At 35.3% G+C, this 20,334-nt stretch overlaps 1 protein-coding gene across 1 annotated transcript in view; it reads right to left on the bottom strand.

Annotated features, from left to right (window-relative positions):
* LOC149539142 (Cation efflux family protein) overlaps positions 1-20,334 on the bottom strand; it is a 265,872-nt gene that overhangs the window by 128,868 nt on the left and 116,670 nt on the right. Inside the window, exon 6 of the mRNA XM_089800470.1 lies at positions 14,764-14,860. Coding sequence (XP_089656596.1) covers positions 14,764-14,860 — 97 coding nt within the window. The remainder of the gene's footprint in view (positions 1-14,763; positions 14,861-20,334) is intronic.

Raw genomic sequence — 20,334 nt, 5'->3', positions numbered from 1 at the left:
AGCTCTCTACGGTTACAATGCTCTATCTTTTGTTGATTTGGCAATTAGTGATAGCAAGGTTCCTTTGGCACAGAATTGGGTACAGGAGAACCAGGACATCATGAGATTTCTCAGAGAGAATCTTCAACAAGCACAGAATCAGCAAAAGGTCTACGCTGATTGACACAGGATTTAGAGGATATTTGAGGTGAGGCATATGGTGTACCTACGACTACAGCGTTACCAACAAAGCGCCCTTAAAAGTGGTGGAGCTGAGAAGCTTAAACCTCATTTTTATGGACCATACAGGATTATCAAGCGTATTGGAGAGGTTGCGTATGAGATTGAGTTACCATCTGGCAGTAGGATTCATAACATCGTGGCTACATGTCTTGTTTAGAAAAGGCACTAGGACAACATATTATACCATCTCCAGATCTACCTCCCTTGGATGAGGAAGGTAAGCTGACATTGGTTCCTACAGAGATCTTGGAAGTGAGGGAACGCCAGCTGAGAAGCAGGGTGAGGGTGATTCGAGAGTATTTGATTCGCTGGAGAGGTCTCCCTATAGAGGACGTCACTCGAGAGGATGAGACTATTTTACAGTATCGAATTTTGCAGTTGCTTGTGGGCAAGCATCTCTGAGAGGGGAGGATTGTCATGTCCCCTCTTTAGCTCTGTCTAGCAGTGACATGAGAGTTAGCCTATTATGGAGTCTCATAGGCTAGCAGTGGTGATCAGGGACTCAGTCAGGATTTTCAGCGTCCGGATTTGGTATTACAGGTAGTAGTAGATCAATTGAGAGCAGTTACTTGATTTTAGGAGGCAGTTCCTTGATTGTAGGAGATTCCTACCTTTTAGGAGGTGGTGACATTTTCCAAAGTTGAGGTTCTATGAGATCACCCTTGATCTCAATTTCAGGAGATTTGGGTGTGTTCTTTACTTTTTAGGAGTATCACTAGATTTGAGGGTGAGACTGCCCAAGTTGTCTGGCATCAGTCACAGGTAGGTAACAAACTAAGTTTCATGTTTTGGAGGTGTTTGGGTTGTTCCTTGGCTACTTGAAAAATATTTTAATATATTTAAATATTCTCCCAAGTTAGCATTTTAATAATTTAAATAAGGCTAAGTGTTTAGCCATTTTGGAGTAATAAGGAATTTTTTGGCTCCATTTGGATTTATTTGCCTATGTGTGATAGCTCGTTGGAAAGAGCTCAATCTCTACTATTTGATTATCACTTGTCGGGACTTATTTGATGCTTGGAGCTATTTGTCATTAATAAAGTAATGATTTCTTTCTAATTGGACGCCTTTATTGGGGAAATAATGTTATATTATAAAGTCCAAATGAAATCCACTTTAGGGTTCTTTAGGGTTCGATTTGCCTTGGAGAGAAGATATAAGGAGATGGTAACCTAAAGGTGAGTATCTTTATCATTTTGTCAACCTATTTTGGATACCATTGCTTTGGAAGAGCATTCCTCACCTAGGACGCAAACACTAGTGTTGAGAGTAGATTTGTTGGGACGTAACTCTCAACAAGATCAAATTTGAAGGTTCTTAAGCATACAGTTTGATCATGGCAGAGAATCAATTTCTAGTATTGCAATCACACTTTGCAGGCAATAGATTTATAGGGAAGGCGACCACTTTGGTTCAGCCTAGCTTTTCCTTATAGCAGCTCACAGGAGGAATTCTGGAGTGTTTATTTGCAGCAAACTAGAGTTGTTTTATTGCAACAGCTTGGGCTCTATCATTTGAACTTGTTTGGTTGTAGCTAGTTCCCATATTCAGCTAGCATCAATTTTGTTTGAAGTACATCTGTACTGGTACTATTCTAAAATAAATTAGACTCTGTTGGTACGGTTTTAGAATCATTTCCAGAATAGTATGTATTGCTACATATGATTTCTATCACTTCTATTTTATCAATTACTGTTATTTATTCATTGTAATACCTATATTCTGAAAAATACAAAAAAGAAACAACCTTCTTTTGCAACTTTTGTCTAGTTCTATAAGATCAAAGAAAACTCTACAGGAAAATATAATTTATATAATTAAATAAATAGCAGCAGCAAAGCAAATATCCATTTGAGATATTTCAACATACAAGATTCAGAGATAAGTTTGAAACTTTTCAAAATTATCTCACTGAAAGAGTCACCATTGCAGACAACTCCACTTAACCAGTTAAAGGAATTGGGACCTGTTCTATATAACTAAGGACTGGGGTCACACTAAAATTCAAAGATGTTCTCTTTTTACCAGGCATAAAAAGAAATCTACTATCAATTTTTGGACTAGCCAATGAAGGTTTTCAAGTCACCTTCAATGAAGACAAAGTTTTGTATTGGCCTAAAAACACTAATTTAAAAAATGCTATCACCATAGGGACTAGAGATGGGACCCTATATAAACTATGCAACATTCAAAAGAAAGCTCTCAACCACTAAGTGACAAATTCTAAAGAAGTATGGCATAGAAGACTCGGACATATTGGATTTAGTTCACTTCCAAATGTAGAAAATCACCACTCGAACATCTTGCCTAAATTCAAAACATATAGGCAAAAACATATAGGCACCTGTAAAGGATGTACTCTAAGAAAGAACATTAAAAGACCTATTCCTCTGAGTGAACACAAATCTAAATCAATTTTGGAACTAGTTCACTCTGACATATGTGGACCTATGCCAACACTTTCTCTAGGAGGTTACTCTTACTACATAATATTCATTGATGATTTCTCTAGGAAAACTTGGATCTATTTTCTAAAGATCAAAGAATCAAATGAGGTTCTATCAAAATGTAAAGAATTCAAAGAAATTGTAGAAAATCAAATTTTCAAAACAATTAAAACCCCAAAGATCAAACAATGGGGGAGTATATACTTCTAAAAATTTCAATTTTTTTGTACCTCTATTGGGATTAAGAGGGAGTATAAGTACCTCATAATCCTTAATAGAATTGGGCAGTAGAAAGGAAAAATAGAACCATTGTTGAAGCAGCAAAAGCCATGCTTCATGATTACTACCTACACTTCTCATTTTGGGCAGAGGCCACCAATACTTTTCTATACATTCAAAACAAATGCCTACGCTCAATACTAGAAAAATAACACTTGAAGAAGTTTTTACAGGAACTAAACCGGACTTAAGTCATCTTAGAAATTTTGGTTGCCTTCCTTATATTCACATACCTAAAGAAAAAAGAACTAAGTTAGAACGATCTGGGAAGAAAGGAATATTTGTTGGGTACAGTGAAAACTCTAAAGGGTATAGAGTCTATGTACCTGGACAAAGATTAGTTGAAGTAAGAAGAGATGTCATATTCAAAGAAAACATTGCATTAAAACTATCAACAAGTACAAAAGATGGGCCCATCATAGACTTAGATGAAAATCTACAAACTGAAATTCAAAGGGAGAACATATCAGAAGAAAATGAACTATTATCAAATACAAAAAACGGAGACATCTCTAATATCAAGAAAAGGCCATTATGGGCAAGAAAAATGATTGAAGAAAATAATGTTGAACCAGATGAAATTTCCAGGAAAAGCAAGAAAGCCAAAAACAAATCTTGTTACACTGTGTTAGTAACTAAGCTTACTAAATCTGAACCATCAACTATGGAAGAAGCCCTAACTTGTCAAGCTTGGAAAGATGCTATGGTTGAAGAATATCAATCCATACTATAAAATGATGTTTGGGATATTGTACCTAGACCAAAAGACAAATCAATTGTTTCTTCAAAGTGGTTATACAAAATCAAATATGCTTTAGATGGTAGTATTGAAAAACATAAAGTAAGGTTATTGCTCAAGGTTTTCTCAAAATGCAGGTATTGATTATGAAGAAACTTTTGCCCCTGTGGCTCGATACACTTCGGTAAGAACAATTATTGCAATTGCAGCAACCAAAGGATGGAAGATACACCAATGGGATGTCAAAACAACATTCTTAAATGGGGTTATTAATGAAGAAGTATATATTGAACAACCTGAAGGTTTTGTTATAAAAGATAAGAATCTATAGGTGTGTAAACTCAAGAAAGCTCTTTATAGCCTCAAACAAGCACCTTGAGCTTGGTATGAAAAGATAGATAGCTACCTCACCAAATTAGAATACTCAAAGAATGAAGTTGATTCTAACATATATTTCAAAATCCCTAATGATGATATGTTAATACTTGTTTTATATATTGATGATCTATTGAAAATAGGAAATGATCACCTAATTGAAAGATGCAAATAAGATATTGTAGCTGAATTTCAAATGAAGGATCTAGGCCAACTACACTATTTTTTGGGTCTAAAGGTATATCAAAAGAAAGATGATATTTTTCTAAATCAAGGGAAGTACACTTAGGACATCTTGACTAGATTTGGGTTGATGGACAACGAACCCCTTGCAACTCTGATGGAAACTAATCTACACAAACTAAAAGAGGAAGCTGTAATATCAAAATCTATTAATCCCACTCTCTATAGACAAATCATTGGATCACTCATGCATTTAGTAAATACTAGGCTTGATAACTACTATGCCACCAATGTCTTAAGTCATTTAATGTGTGAACCAAAGAAGATTTATTTGATGGCTGCTAAACATATCTTGAGATATCTAAGTGGCACTATTGGTCTTGGATTGAAGTACATAAGTGTTGAGATCAAACTTGTAGGTTATACTGATATTGATTGGACTGGTTGCTCCATAAGCTACAAGAGTACAACAGGATGTTGTTTCAATCTTGGGTTGACAATGATATCACAATTCAATAGAAAACAACCTACAATTCCCTTTAGTTCCACTGAAGCTCAATAAATGACAGCCTCCATGGGAGCCCGCAAAGCAGTATGGCTAAGAGCTATTATTTGGATTGTTTGGAAAACAACTAGATCCCACAATGATCCATTGTGATAACCAGAGCCACGCCAAACTTTCTGCTAATCCAGTCTGCCACAATCACTCAAAGCACATTGAAACTCCATACCATTATATAAGAGACATGGTTGACATAAATGTGATCAAGCTGATTTACATTAGTACAATTGATTAAAATGTTGACATCTTCACCAAGCCTCTTGCAAGGATGAAAATAGAGTACTTCAAGGTAAACTTGGTATGACAAATTTGTAAATACATTTGTAAATTTATATATTCATGAATAATTGAAAATTAGATTGTTTGCAAACTTGTAAAATGATAGGTGACGCTCTTTCATTTGTGTTTAAGGTCACTATTGTAAGGTGACGATCTTATCAATAGTTGATCTACTTTCTAACACCAAAAGTGTTTAAGTAAAGAGTTACCATAGTTCTTCGGGCCAGATTTTGTCGGACACATGGATGACCATCATGGTTCTTTGGGATGGATTTTGCTAAACACCATAAAAATTATTGTTATGGTTCTTCGGGCCGGATTTTGCCGAACACCATGATTGATTAACTACAGATAAGTGGTGTTTAAATCTTGTATATATATTTAATTCAAATCCCTCATTGCTAAAGAGGGAGTGTTAAGAATGTTAACTTCTTAGTGAATTGAAACATCTAATGAAGTATTAATTATTCATATGTATCTATACATTATATATATATATAGATATATAATCTGTTATAACCTTATGTTGCAAATACCGATTATCAGTGAGAGTCTATTCATTAATGTTTTGTCATTAATATAATATAAGGTACTCGGGGTCATGTATCTTGATCGTATCAACCACATAAGATATTTGTTCTCACTCACCGATTATTATCAAGAGTCTTGCTTTGGCTTACACACCGATTAGTATCGGGTGTTTTGTTTTGCTTACACACCGATTAATATCGAATGTGTTGTTTTGCCTTTCACGCTGATCAGTATTGGGTGACTTATGTTTAGTTATGATACGGTGAAGTTAAATATATGTTGAGGCATGATCACATAGGGTCATACCCCTACGTGATTATGTTTCAACATATATGTGTGTGTGTGTTCAATTAAATCTACAGATCGTTATCAATAACATTGGTATATTTGATCTTAGGTTATATCAAAATACTACGTCAATATATATTATAGATATATTGAATTTATGTAATAACCCCAACCACTTATAACTTCAACAAACAACAAATTCTCTTATAATTCAATTGTTTGACATTTCGTCAAACACTCTGCAAGCATGCTCTGATACCAATGTAATATCCCTTGTAATTCTAACTTTAATTTCCTAATTTCTAACATGAGAATTTCATCAAACACTACACAAGGGGTATATTGCAAATCTAAATTCTGATTTCTTTCCAAAATGCCAAACTAAAAGAAATATGCTTGCAAACTTCAAATGACTAACAATGGCAATGGATATATTTTTTGTATTTTATTGGAACATATAAACATGGGTTACAAATGAGAAAATATGCACCTTCAACAATAAGTCATTAGGGCAACAAATTCTGATGTAAAACTCTGATATAAATCAAATTACAATAGATTTTACAAACCCTAACAATGCCCTAAATATCTACTCTCAAACAATACAAAATGTAATAGATAGAAACCTGGAATTGCTTCAAAAATTTGAGTTTTCCTGTAGCAAATCATTGTAGCGACGACACCATAGCAACGTCACTGTAGCAGCGTTACTATAGCGGTGTTACTATAGCAGCGATACTATAGCAAAGTTATTGTAGCAATATCCAACTTATTCCTTACTCCACAAATATGGCCCTAGGCCACAAATCCGACACAATGAAAAGACTAATTTGTCTTCTCCAACATCCACAACCCTTCGGAAGATATTTCACCACCTCAGTTATGCAAATCAATGGGAGTGTTCGTTCCCAACAATCAATGTAGCAACTACAGAAACACTTGGCTCCACCAATTATCTAGAAGACTAGATGGCAACACATTCAATGCTCAACAATGAGGCAGCCCTCCCTATTTATTCTTTTCCTCCAATAGATGGACTTCCTTCTAGAAGAAATAAAATAATATTTAATTCCTCCTCCTAGAAGATTCTTTTAATTTATTTATTTTACTTTAGTCACTTTTAATAAAATTAATTAAATAAAAAGTCCCCTTTTAATTTTAAATTATTTAATGACTTTATAAGAAATTAATTTAATCAATTTCTCCTTATTTCTCCACTTAGCCTTTGGAGAATGTAAAGGCTAAGAACTCCACTGAGATGCTAAAAAGATGGGAACATTACAATTTACATAATTCATCAAGCATTCACATAAGAAACTCTAAGATCTCCAAATTTAATTCATCTCAAGACTAAAAAGATGGGGACATTACAATCCACCTTTCCTAAAATTGCTTGTCCTCAAGCAATGTCAACTCCAGATGATGCAAAATTTCCTCACCTTCACTAGTAGCATCCTCAACCAGCAAGTCCTTCCATTTGATCAAATATTCCCTGATAACTTGTCTCCTAAACTATTTCTCCCTAATATCCAATATAGCCTTAGGTACAAAAATCAACTTACCCTCATCATCTAAGGGAGGTAGAATTGTGAAAAGGACCACATAATGTCCTAACACCTTCTTGAGGTGTGACACATTAAAAAGATTATGGACCTTACTATCAGTTGGTACCTTCAACTCATAAGCTACCTCACCCACACGCCTAACGATTCTAAAGGGTCCATAGTATCATGGCTCCAACTTCCCTGCACCATTGTTCTTTAGTGTAGACTGTCTATAAGGCTGTAGCACTAACTACACCGTGTCTCCTACCTCGAATGAACTTTTAACTCTTTTATGATTTGCATATTGCTTTTATTGGTTTTGTGCTCTCTGAATATTCTCCTAAAGAGCCTTCATGATATCTTGATTTTCTTGCAGCAAAGCTCCAAAACAAGGCATTCTACTATCACTCATCAACAAATCAAGAAAGTTGGGTACCTCATAACCATACAAGACCATAAATGGTGTCATGTGAATGGAAAGTTGGTAGGTGGTATTATCACAGTATTTACAGAAACATATCCACTTAACCCATCCCTTTTTCTGCCCTACAATGTAGTTCCTAAGATATCCCTTCTTGGTTAGATCAGAAAGTGGTTTTGCATGTTGTGAATATCCATCAACTAATCTGCAGTAAAAACCACATGAGCCCAAAATCCCTCTTAGTTGTGTGAGACTCTCAAGTATAGGCCATTCAATTATTGTCTTGACCTTGTCTGGATCCATGTATACTCCCTCTGTGCTAATGATGTGTCCTGAGTACAACAACTCTCTAGAGCCTAACTCACACTTGAATTCCTTGACATGCAAGGTCTCTTTGCCAAGAATACCCAAACTTGTATCAAGATGCAGAATATAATCCCTCCACAATTTGTTGTACACCAAAACTAACACAAACTGCCTCAACTATTGTATGTCTAGATGATAAACATGTTTTTGCTGCTCCTCATATATTGGCATCAAAAAACAATCTATGTCATGAAGCCATGTCATCCGCAATACCATATTAGCATCTCCCATTTTTAAAACATAAAAATCTGCATTAAACTCAAAGTTACTCAAATGAATGGGCAAATTTGAAATCTTCCTGTCGCACCTAAGAGTGTAACCTTTACCCTTATACCCTCAAAGACCTCCGTCTATACGTTGCGTCTCTCAACCAACCAAGCATCAATGAAGTTACGTGTAGCTCCTGTATAAAGCAAGGTAATGATCTTCTGCCCAACTAAAACTCCACGCACCCTAAAGGATCCCTCGCGTCGTATGTTAGTTAGATGTGCTTCCTGTAGTTGAACTGACTCTTTCCTTTCAGCCCTTTCTTCCTCATGTTCTAATCCTATTAGCTCAGACCCTTCTTGATCAAATTTCTGATCTAAATTTTCAGATTCAGAATTCTCATTATATGCCCACATAACACAGTCAATCTTCCCCTTACACCTTAATGGACAATCATAGTTTGCATCATGCGCCCCTTTGCAATAAAAATAAAACTTCTTTCTACTCAAATCATTAACCGTTTCTCTATCCAAGGGTGCTGCTGATTCCCCCTTGGGATCTAACTTTTTCTGAACTGCTCAAATATGATCCTCAATTTGTTTGTGCATCATGTCATGATGAGATAATGCTGCAATAACCTGATCCTTCTTCACCTTCAACTGAGACTCCAAGCTATGAGCAACTTCAGCCGCACATGAAGAACCCTCAAATTGTTCTCGTTCCTTTATGTTTGGAATCTTTACCAAATCCTTTAATTGACCAAACTCATCAACTTTATTGTTGTCATCGAATCCAGGTACATTTTTAGATTAATTCTCTACTTGAAATAAGAGTCTTCTAATGTTATCCATCCTCTTTTTCCTTGCTATGTTGAGGAGATTGACCTTTCTCTTGACATCCTGAAGATGTTGTCTTGCATTGGCAGCCAACGATTTAGCATTTTTAGCTTTTTGCAACCATTCATCATTCATTTCTTTAAACTTCTTCACCTCTTTAATGCCACAGTATGTTAAACTCGCTCTTGTATAATTGATATCATTCAGTTTACTAATAGGTGTAAGGCTACCACCAATGGATGTTATCATAGTTTTGACGTTTTCATTATATGGAGAATGGTGGTGCATAACACAATTGTCCTTGAACAAATCAGTAATGATATCATGCTATTGTAAAGATTTACCTTCAGCATGTGTAATCAAAATACTAGAGGTTGCTCCACTATGTAGAGGATCAACTTTCATATCCACCTTAAGTGGCTCAATCAAATGATGAGGTCTTTCTAACTGCTCATTCCAAAGCAAGCTTCCTAACTGAAATGAATCTGAATTAGACGCATTATGGTGTGTGTTATCGTCCATGCGCACATCAACATCCAAAGTATTGTTGCAATGTCCTTCAACAGATAACTCAACTGCATGTTCCTCTAGCTCGCAATCCTAGGGTTCCATGCCAACAATTGAATCTTCAAACTCATTTGCTAAGATCTGATTTCAAGAATCAAATTCATCAATGCATGAATCTGCATCATACATTGTGTCATTAATACCCCTTTCTTGAGTACTAACAAGTGACATCTCAAGGATAGGATTTGGCCCTTGTGGATGCAAGATTTCATAACTAATGTCATAAAAATCAGAAGTATTTATGAAATCTCCATTCATGGTACCGGTATCTTGAGTGTCAACACCCATGGTCACTTCCATAATCTCTTGTAAGGATGATGTAGATAAATCGTCGCCCAAGGCTATCATCCTGTTTTCCTGATTCAAATTTGCATGTCTATCAAATTCATCATAAAAAATTTTACATACTTAATTGGAACTAGCAGACATAAAGTCATTCCCCTTTATCATGGGTCAAAGGTTCTTATGAATCCAAGACTGAACTTTAACTCTCCCACTTCCATCAAGCATAGGTAATGTGATATTATTGGTTGCATGCTTCAGATCTTTGTTTTGGTCTCTTGGCCTTCGATCTCACCTTGTCTTGTAATGCTCTCTCCTTTGACTTAGAAATACGTCAAAGCTCAGGTGTTCCCTAACCTCTGGCATCAACGATTCCCATTCAACATTCGCTGCAATAAGATCTACAAATGTTGCCTCTCCTTCAGCATTATCATCTTCATGTTTATTTCTAAGAAACATAGGGTGTGTAGGCCTATAAATGGTCCGGGAGGAAGCTCTTTGTACTATACTCCTATCAGCATCTAGGACTTGGTTTTGTTTGATAGGTGGGTTCATCTTCTCTATTGTTGTAGTAAGTTTTTCTAAAGCTTCAGCTATTCGTTGTTGCTCCGCTACCAAATGTCTAAAGAACTCTCGTGCTTCTCTTTCTTCATTGTCTCTGCCATCTTTTCCTTTGTTTCTTGCCATCTCTTCTCCTCCCTTGTCACCCATTTCTTCTACAGGTATATTCTCAAACTGATTTTTCTCTTGTTCTGATCTCCTATGAGTATAAATCTGCTATTGTGGCTACATATGAAACCTCAACCCTCCAAGATGGCAAGATCAAAGCTCTGATACTGCTGTAATAACCCCAACCAGTTAACTTCAATAAACAACAAATTCTTTTATAATTCAATTGTTTGACATTTCATCAAACACTTTGCAAGCACACTCTGATACCAATGTAATATCCCTTGTAATTCTAATTTTAATTTCCTGATTTCTAACCTGGGAATTTCGTCAAACACTTTGCACAAGGGATATATTGCAGATCTAAATTCCGATTTCTTTCCGAAATGCCAAACTAAAAGAGATATGCTTACAAACTCCAACTGACTAACAATGGCGATGCATATATTTTTTGTATTTTATTGGAACATATAAACATGGGTTACAAATGAGAAAATATGCATCTTCAACAATAAGTCATTAGGGCAACAAATTCTGATATAAAACTCTGATATAAATCAGATTACAACAGATTTTACAAACCCTACCAATGCCCTAAATATCTACTCTCAAACAATGCAAAATGTAATAGATAGAAACCTGGAATTGCTTCAAAAATTTGAGTTTTCCTGTAGCAAATCACTGTAGCAACATCATTATAGCAAAGCTACTATAGCAGCATTACTATAGCGGCATTACTGTAGCAATATCCAACTTATTCCTTACTCCAAAAGTCTAGACCTAAGCCACAAATCCGGCACAATGAAAAGACTGATTTGTCTTCTCCAACACCCGCAACCCTTCGGAAGATATTTCACCACCTCAGTTATGCAAATCAATGGGAGTGTTTGTTCCCAATGATCAATGTAGCAACTACAGAAACCCTTGGCTCCACCAGTTATCCGGAAGAGTAGATAGCAACACATTCAATGCTCAACAATGAGGCTGCCCTCCCTATTTATTATTTTCCTCCAATAGATGGACCTCCTTCTAGAAGAAATAATATAATATTTAATTCCTCCTCCTAGAAGATTATTTTAATTTATTTATTTAATTTTAGTCACTTTTAATAAAATTAATTAAATATAAAGTTGTCTTTTAATTATAATTTATTTAATGATTTTATAAGAAATTAATTTAATCAATTTCTCCTTATTTCTCCACTTGGCCTTTGGAGAATGTAAAGGCTAAGAACTCCACTGAGATGTTAAAAAGATGGGGACATTACAATTTACATAAATCATCATGCATTCACATAAGAAACTCTAAGATCTCCAAATTTAATTCATCTCAAGACTACAAATATAATTACTTAGTCTCCACCAATAAAGATCTATCAAAATTTACACTTAACACAAATACACAAGTTTGCCTTCACCACATAAGCATATATGTGATTTTCTGAACGAAATAAGTTAAACTAAATAACACATTAGGAATATAAATAGCCACTGTCAAATGTCAACATATTTCATAGAATATGAAATCCATGGAATCAAAAGTTTAAATATATATCAAAATAAAAGCTGGACACTAGAAGAGTAAGATTCAAAGTAGCCGATATTAGTGACCAGTCGACTCACAATCTTCCTATGTGTACACCTAAGATAGGTCAAGGAATTTTTTCTACAACCATCTTCTCTATCTGTGTCTGAGGCTCAACCTCAGTAACATCCACATCCTCATCATCCTCAAATCCCTCACTCTCAACATTAGGGCCTCCAATGCGTCTCCTCACGCTCTAGCCTCATCTTCCATTGCTATTGTCTTTGCCTCTCAATCCACCTAATCAACCCATTCCAAGTCTCCATCACCAACCTTAATATTTCCTCTAATCCCTTATTTCCTCTCTCTACTGTGCTTGGAAATGAAACAATGTTTCTTTTTATGTTTGAGGGAAACCTTAAAACAATTAATGTCAAAGCAAAGCAATGAAGAAATGTTTTTCTTCACTTTATAAAACCTATCCATCACGGCTAAGTCCAAGGCTTAGAACATAGCAAGTCAGGTGAGTTTGGCTAACTCGGTGAATTAGCCAAGCCTCGTTCTGACTCGGTCGATTTGGAGTCCAAAGGCCAAAAGACTCATTTTTATGTACTCAACCTTGGACGCACAGAATCTTGGAACTGTGGTTTAGACTATTGTTGTTGTTTATGGGATATTTTAATCGCTAAATCAGTTGTAATTTATATTTTCAGCCATTATTTTGAGGAGGTTTTCTCGTGTTCTTGGTGTAGATTTGCATACACTTTTTTTTTTATGTTTCTCTGCTTAGTCAATGCTTCCAGTGCCCATAATGACCACCCCAAGCATTTGGTTGAGGTTTCACTAACAAGTGTTGTAACTAATGTTTTTAAATGAAATTATGATGCTGTCTAGGATCTGTCATCATACATTTCTGCAGCCACTATACCATTCAATAAGTATTGAATTTTTTAAGTTTCACTGATGCGAACAGTTGTTATCAATTCGCTAGCATTTGGTAAGGGTTTCAGATTCGTTCATGCACCTCCCACCCACCAACATATTTCACCTCCATTATCGTCTGTTTGGCGCAAAAGGATTTGTGCCTTTCAATACAACCATACAGACTACTGCAAGGAAAGTGTTGGTAAATAAATATTGTTCAAAATTTGCTATCATAATAGTCAATATTGCTATATTAATATTCATGGTGCATGTAGAGGCATGATCAAGGGTTTCATACACATTTTCAACTTTCAAACATCAGTAAAAAAATTACTTTCAGTATTTAAGGATTTCATTATTCACAAACAGTAAAGAGGATCACTGAATTTGTTGGTCAAAACATGTGTTTTGATTTTAATAAGGTTTGGCAGCTACATTTTGTATCTGTCCAACGCTCACATGTTTGAATTAAAATAACCTATTTCCTAAATTGTCCTTTTAGGAACCATGGTATCAAATCTTTGATTTTTCCTTGTGGAGTTAGCAAAGATAAGATAAATTTATTAATGTCCAACAAGAGACCACAAAGAGGATCAAAAGTACTGCTGAAGTAAAACAAGAAAGCCTAGCCACTAGCAGGAACACCAAATGGTGCCTAGGGAAAGAAAAATCAACTACAAACAAAAGAACCAAGAACCAAAGGCTGTCGTCCACAACAAACTAGATGTGCCCTGCCACAGAGGAAAACCCCAAAACCGAAGGATAAGGTCCAGGCTGAGAGGAGGCCTTGTGCCGCCACTGAGAACAAGTAGAGGTGGGACACAGCTACCAAGAGTAACTCTGGAAAGGCCTTGCAGATCTGATGTGCAAAGGCATAGGGGGGGAAGCACCTGTTTGGTACCCCAAACCAGAGAGACTATCAGGAAGGAGGTGATAAGCTGGGTTGTGATCTGTCTTGCAGGAGACTAGATCTGAAGGATGGTCCCGAAGCCTCGTGGCCTCTGAAGGCAAAAGGCCAATTACCGTTGTCGGTATACTCCAAGGAGGAGAGAGACCGACACCCACTTAGAAGGCATCAAAACCTCCCCCTAATCTCGTAGTGAATGGGGTAATGGAAGATTAAGTGCATCTTCGTCTCCAGCTCCTCCATGTCACACATAACTACACGTCTCATAGACTATATTTGGTTTATCAAGAAAGCAAATAACAATAAAAAGGATTTACAAAATTAGTGCAGCAAGAGGTGTTCCTATTTAAGCTTTTAATCGAAATCATGAGACAGTACATATCAACTATATCAAAAGTATCTAATTCTCTATGTCAACAAGGAAATGGCAGCCAATTAAACTGGAGACATGTTCCTGAATATCCACATGCTTTAACCACAACATAAAAGAGAAAAAAACGTCCTCGATGGTAATACTTTCCATTCACAAAGTAGCTGACCATCTAATCTGAATCCTCAAAGTAGTAAAATTGCAATTAATTTTAAACTATATAAGTAGGAAAAACAGGTACCTTTGGTAACCATTTTGCAGACCAGCTTTTACAATCATGCCCGATACTAGGATCCCCGCCAAAGGATCCAAAAATGGCAGTCCCAAAATCGTGCCTCCTAAGCATATGCAGACCATGACAAAACTTTAGCACAGAAAATTTTCTTATTAATTCTATCTTATTGTAATATGATTTCCAAATACAAGGCATATAAATACAAGCAACAATGCAATCCTATTGTTTGAAAATAGATTATAATTGATATGCAAATAAAATATATCTTTACTGTGTATTGTTTGCCTCAAGCATATCCTTAAAAGTGTCGCTATTTTATTCAGAGTTAGTGAAGAATGCGAAAGGAATCTACACTATCAATGTAACATACAAAACAAATTTGTATCAAAATTATCATTTTGAGTCAAATCCTTGAGCATGTCTCATTTTGTCAATCTTTATCAAATCCATGTATCCCTTGATCATGAAAGGTGCATATGTCATTTCTAGTCTATGTTTTTGCAAGGCCAAGAAATGGAGCTTTCCAATAATAATGAAGAATAGTCGGCAGGGATCCGAACTCAAACATACAAGATAGGACAAAAATGGCCATGGCATGAAAGTAACTGGGTCACCTCTTGGAACACTCCAAAAGCATTTTTGATTAAAAACACCAGAAAATAAGGAAAGTGACAAAAATGGCCAAATTTGGGAAAATCGCAAAACTCGGAAAATTACCCCAAAGCACACACCATAAGGAGTTTTAAACATAACAGGTCGAATCAACAAAAAGGATAATTTTCAATGAAATCACAAACATTGTTAGTTTTGCAGAAAAAGTTAAGAAAAGGAAAAAAAGTCTCAAGCTGCTATAGGTACATGCCTTTGTTTTGTCTTCAATGTTCTATCTTCAGAAGTATAATAAGGCCACACACTTGTGGCATGCTAAACCTTCATACTTCCATTTATTAGCTCTAGCTAATCCCTTGGGTTGACCTGTTTAGGACGATGGTTTGTCTATCTACCTAATTAATCTTGAAACAAGTAATTCAAAGGCTCTTGCAAAACATCGTGATGTGCAAGATTAAATTCATCTAGTCATTCTGAATTTTCGGGCTCACTTTTCAAAGTAGTTTAATATTTTATTATTATTTGCTATTATTTTCACAAAAACATTGTAGTCAATGTACAATGACAATTATTATGTTTCAATAAGATTGGTTATAACTTATCTGACTACGTATAAATGTGCTTGTCATTCTTGGGTACTTATAAGCATCAATTGTTGGACAGTTGTGTCCCTCTAGGGAATTGTGGGGTCCCTTGAATATACTGTATATCATCAAAGAGATTAGTATGATATAGTCAGATCAACTTCAATCCTTGGTCAATCATCTTTGACAGTCATCTTTATTATTAATTCATGTATTTAATTAATTGAATATAGCAGTTAACATTTGGCATTGCTGCCTTCAAAGAAACCATGAATTATTTATGCCCTTAGATCCCAAAAAAGGTTAGAAAAGGCTACAAGGTGGTCAAAGAGACCAAGAAATGTTAAAGAGATGTAGAAAAAAGAAAACAATTAAGATTATGAGAAAATTTGAAGAAAATCCAATCGAGCAATTCCCAAGTTGGAGCCCTTCCCAAGAACAAAGCAAAAGCCTTAGTGTCGAACATAGTTGTAGTCAGGAAGAAAGAAAACATTCATTAAAAAGCTACACAAATACAGGAAGTGAGTGAAAGGAAATTTCCAAACACCTAACAATCTCGAATGAAGTACACCAAGACCTTGTTGACAAGGCATACAATTCCTATGTACAGTGAAATGAGAACAAAGAAATGTAGTCTTATTTTGAAAAAATAACATTTCAGTTATACCAGAAAATATTCTTCAATTCACACCTGCTGATTTGAAACAAATCCATATGCTAAGAACTGAAACACAACAATAGTAGCATTCATAAGTTAGCAATAATTTAAATGCCAAATGGTTGAACACTTTGACCTGCTTAACTTTCTTGACTTGCTTGACATTCTTGAGAGGCTTGAGGTGTTTAATAATCTGATATTGACATGTCAAACAGTCACTTCTACAATTTCCAGATTTTCCTACAGCTCCCATTGAAGGTGGTACCGCAGACTAAAACAAAGAGCAGCAGCATATAAGTTATTATTGCTGTCCCCAATTTGTGCAAACCCAGAAAAATTGAGGGTACCCCATTAAATTTTAAGGCTTTGGTACACATTTCAAGATGCATTTCCATCTCACAAGGTGTTCATTGTTAAATGCAAGTCCTTGATCTCCGTTTTTGTCGAGTTTATTTCTCTAAAGCTAGCTCTTCCTTCAATTTCGGATCTCTAGAATGAGAAATTGTATTATAGCTTGTAATTCAGATCCTCAGATCTGAATTCTAAGTTTATATCACAAGCAATTTCATTTAATCATATAACATCTGAAATTGGTGAAATTGGGTCTTGTATCCTTCATTGCAAGTGATGTTATTAACCACTTCTAATCAATTGCAAATTTTCCAAACTTACAATACACCTTTTGAAACCCGACCATAATTAAGTTATGAGTTTATAATTAAAACTTTCTTGAAATTTTGGCTTTCATGCTCATTGTTGCAAATAAGTATTTGTATGTTATACTTGCTTCTTCCAAATTTAAGCATGCTTTGTGTCCATTGGAACCCGACCAAAATGAAAGATGCATTTATGGTTTGGGGAAATCAATTTATAATCAAGCTCCAACTCTTTCAAGCAGCATATAACCTCAGATTTGCCAGATTTTCGAGCTCATTTGTTGGCACTCTTGCTCCCATTTTTGCATTCAAAGACTTCACAAGCATTTTTAGGGTATTTGCTCAATGCGTTTTCTACACATTTTCGAGGTGTGGCCATTTTCCTTCATTTTTCTCTAATCACATCTGAGCTAGGTTTGTCAAGTTGTTTTCACCCATTTTTCTCTCTCTTGTTGTGATTGAACTCATTTTCTTTAGGGTTCGTTTGTATAGGGATTGCCATATTTGTTTGAGTTGCACATTGTTGTCCTCGATTTTGACATAAAAATTTGAAGCAACCGTACCCGATTTTGTCATGGATTTGTAGGTGTATCCTCTATGTTTTCGATGTATTAGATAATGCATCGTAAAGGCAATTTATCATTCTTGAATTATCCTTTATGTTTTTAAGGTTGCTTTTGCCCTAGTATTGTAGTTTTTGAAATTGCATTTGTTTTGAGCTATCTTAGGCCTCAAACGGAGTTGTCTAGCTCAACTTATTAAGGGATTAGGCATGTGGTAGCTGGGGTTTTCCAACTTATTGCATATCCGTATTGAAAATTTCTCAAAAGTGGGACTTTCATTGCTAATTGCATAAAATAAAATTATCATTTCTATGTAAAGTGGGTTTAGACACCCATTTTAAAATTTTACACCATTTTGATAGGTTTTCGATAAATGGCAAAAATACGTTTTGAGGGGACCCAAAACCCCATTCTAATAAGATGGGCATTTCCAGTCCTTTTGCATATCTATTCATTAAAACCTATAGTTACATGAAAGTTTAAACATGAGAGACCTTTGTATGCAGTGAAGTAGGGTTTTTACTCAACACTGCATGTCATCACATACGCAAGTCAACTTTTGATCTGCACTATCAATATATTTTGAACCCAAGTCATTAAGTTGGGGTTTTAAAATACAAGTGTGTGTGTTAATGTAAGTCTTAAATGTATGTAAAATGCTTCAAAAAGCACGTCATTATAAACTTGCATATATTAAACATTTGTGAAATCAAAAAAATGTGTAAATGGTCCCAAAAAGAGCATCTTAAGTCATTGAGGATAATTTTTGAAGGAGTTTGCATATGTAAATGGCTATAAAAAGCACATTATTATGGACATTTTACTTAAAAGTCTCTATGATGGCAAGTTTTAGACCAAATACATGTGTTTTTCTCTACAAAAAGCTCGTCTCTATACACTATAAGGCTGAGTGGTGATTTTAAGACCAAATGCATGTGTTTTTGTTTTGAAAAACCACATCATTACTCATCTAATACTTGCATTTTCATAAAGAAAAGTGCGCAGCAATTTGAGGAGAATGCATGTTTATTTTCACATGTTGTACCTTATAAAGAATGTTTTCAACTCAAAAATGCCAACAGTGTAGATTTCTCTTGGTATTGCATGTTTTTGATACATGTAAAATTATATAGAAACCACATTTTTATTTCTAAAGCAAAGTGTTTCACTTAGGGCGACGATTCTAGCACCATTTCCGTGAATTTTATTGCATGCATTTTTCTTAAAACAACCCATCTAGGCCATTGATAGAGTAAAAATGGCTTTGGGAAGAGCTTCAGCACCTGCATTTTGATTTTGAAAGCCCATCCAGGGCACAATTTGCGCAAAAATGGAATTTTCAGCTTATGTTCATTCTAAACTGTGTTTTATCTCCTTGGTACCATTTTTGGTTGCCAATGCATTGGCATTTCCTCAAGCATTTCCAAGTTTGAAACATTCAATCGCATTGCTACATTTGCGCATTTTATTTCTCTATCATGCAACACTTGTCAAGCAACTCATCTTGACTCAAATGAGCATTGGTTTTAAGAGGGTTGAGTCAAGCTTCCTTGCATATATAACTCTCTTCTTGCAATATATTTCTGAATCCGAAAATCTCTTGTTTTTGATGAAAAGTGGTAAGTATTCTTGAGTTTATTTTAAGGCTATATATATAAATATATATTTTCTCATTATTTATTTCATTTTCAGATTTGCATGTGTTTCTGTTGAGCCTTCTTTTGTCTTAATTTCTCCTGTTGCATATGTAAGTGCTTCATTTTGCTTGCATATGCAATTAGGATTAATAACCCCGTTCTATGAATTAAGTATCCAAAAGAAGCAATCTATTTGTCCCATTATGTAAATGCAAGTTAAAAGCCCACCCTTAAGCATTTCCTGTACCTTTTCCATACATTTTCCATGGCTTCCATGGCACTTAGAAATCTAGTTGGTAGTTTTAAGCTGCATGCTAGTTGACTTATGATGACACAGAAAAATCATCTATAAGTAGACACCATTGTTTCAGCCTAAAGCTTGCTGTCCTCATGTGTAATACCCTCTAATAAACTCAGTTTTGGTTTTTCACACCATACAAGAGTTGATTTAACTCAAAAACACTTTTGCCCATATACTGTCCAAAATTATTCCAGTCACTTTCCCTGTTCATATACTTTCAAAATCCATATTTGTGCAGCAAAAAGCTTGCAATGGATCCATCCCACGAAGACATACCTACCTTATGGAAATTTCATGTAATAGAACTGTTCATGCAAATTAGATTACCATGTCAGAAGAAGCCATACTAGATGAGGGAAAAGAGAAAAAATAAATAAAGTTTCAATTTGATCAATACCATAACTCAATTCCACCTTCACAAATTTGCTCGTACTATGATGAGATTGTTTACTGCATGGGATAAATAGATTAATGCATACAGACAATAAACAAGAATAGCAGTACTCCTTTTATTATTCGAATATGCCAAAGATATTACATAATGCTTCTGATGATAATTACAATGATCC

This window comes from Cupressus sempervirens, chromosome 9 (assembly GCF_028749045.1).
Source record: "Cupressus sempervirens isolate cs-2001-9-10 chromosome 9, ASM2874904v1, whole genome shotgun sequence".
NCBI lineage: Eukaryota > Viridiplantae > Streptophyta > Pinopsida > Cupressales > Cupressaceae > Cupressus > Cupressus sempervirens.
The sequence above is the reverse complement of the archived record's forward strand: the minus strand, read 5'-3'. Positions and strand labels throughout refer to the sequence as shown.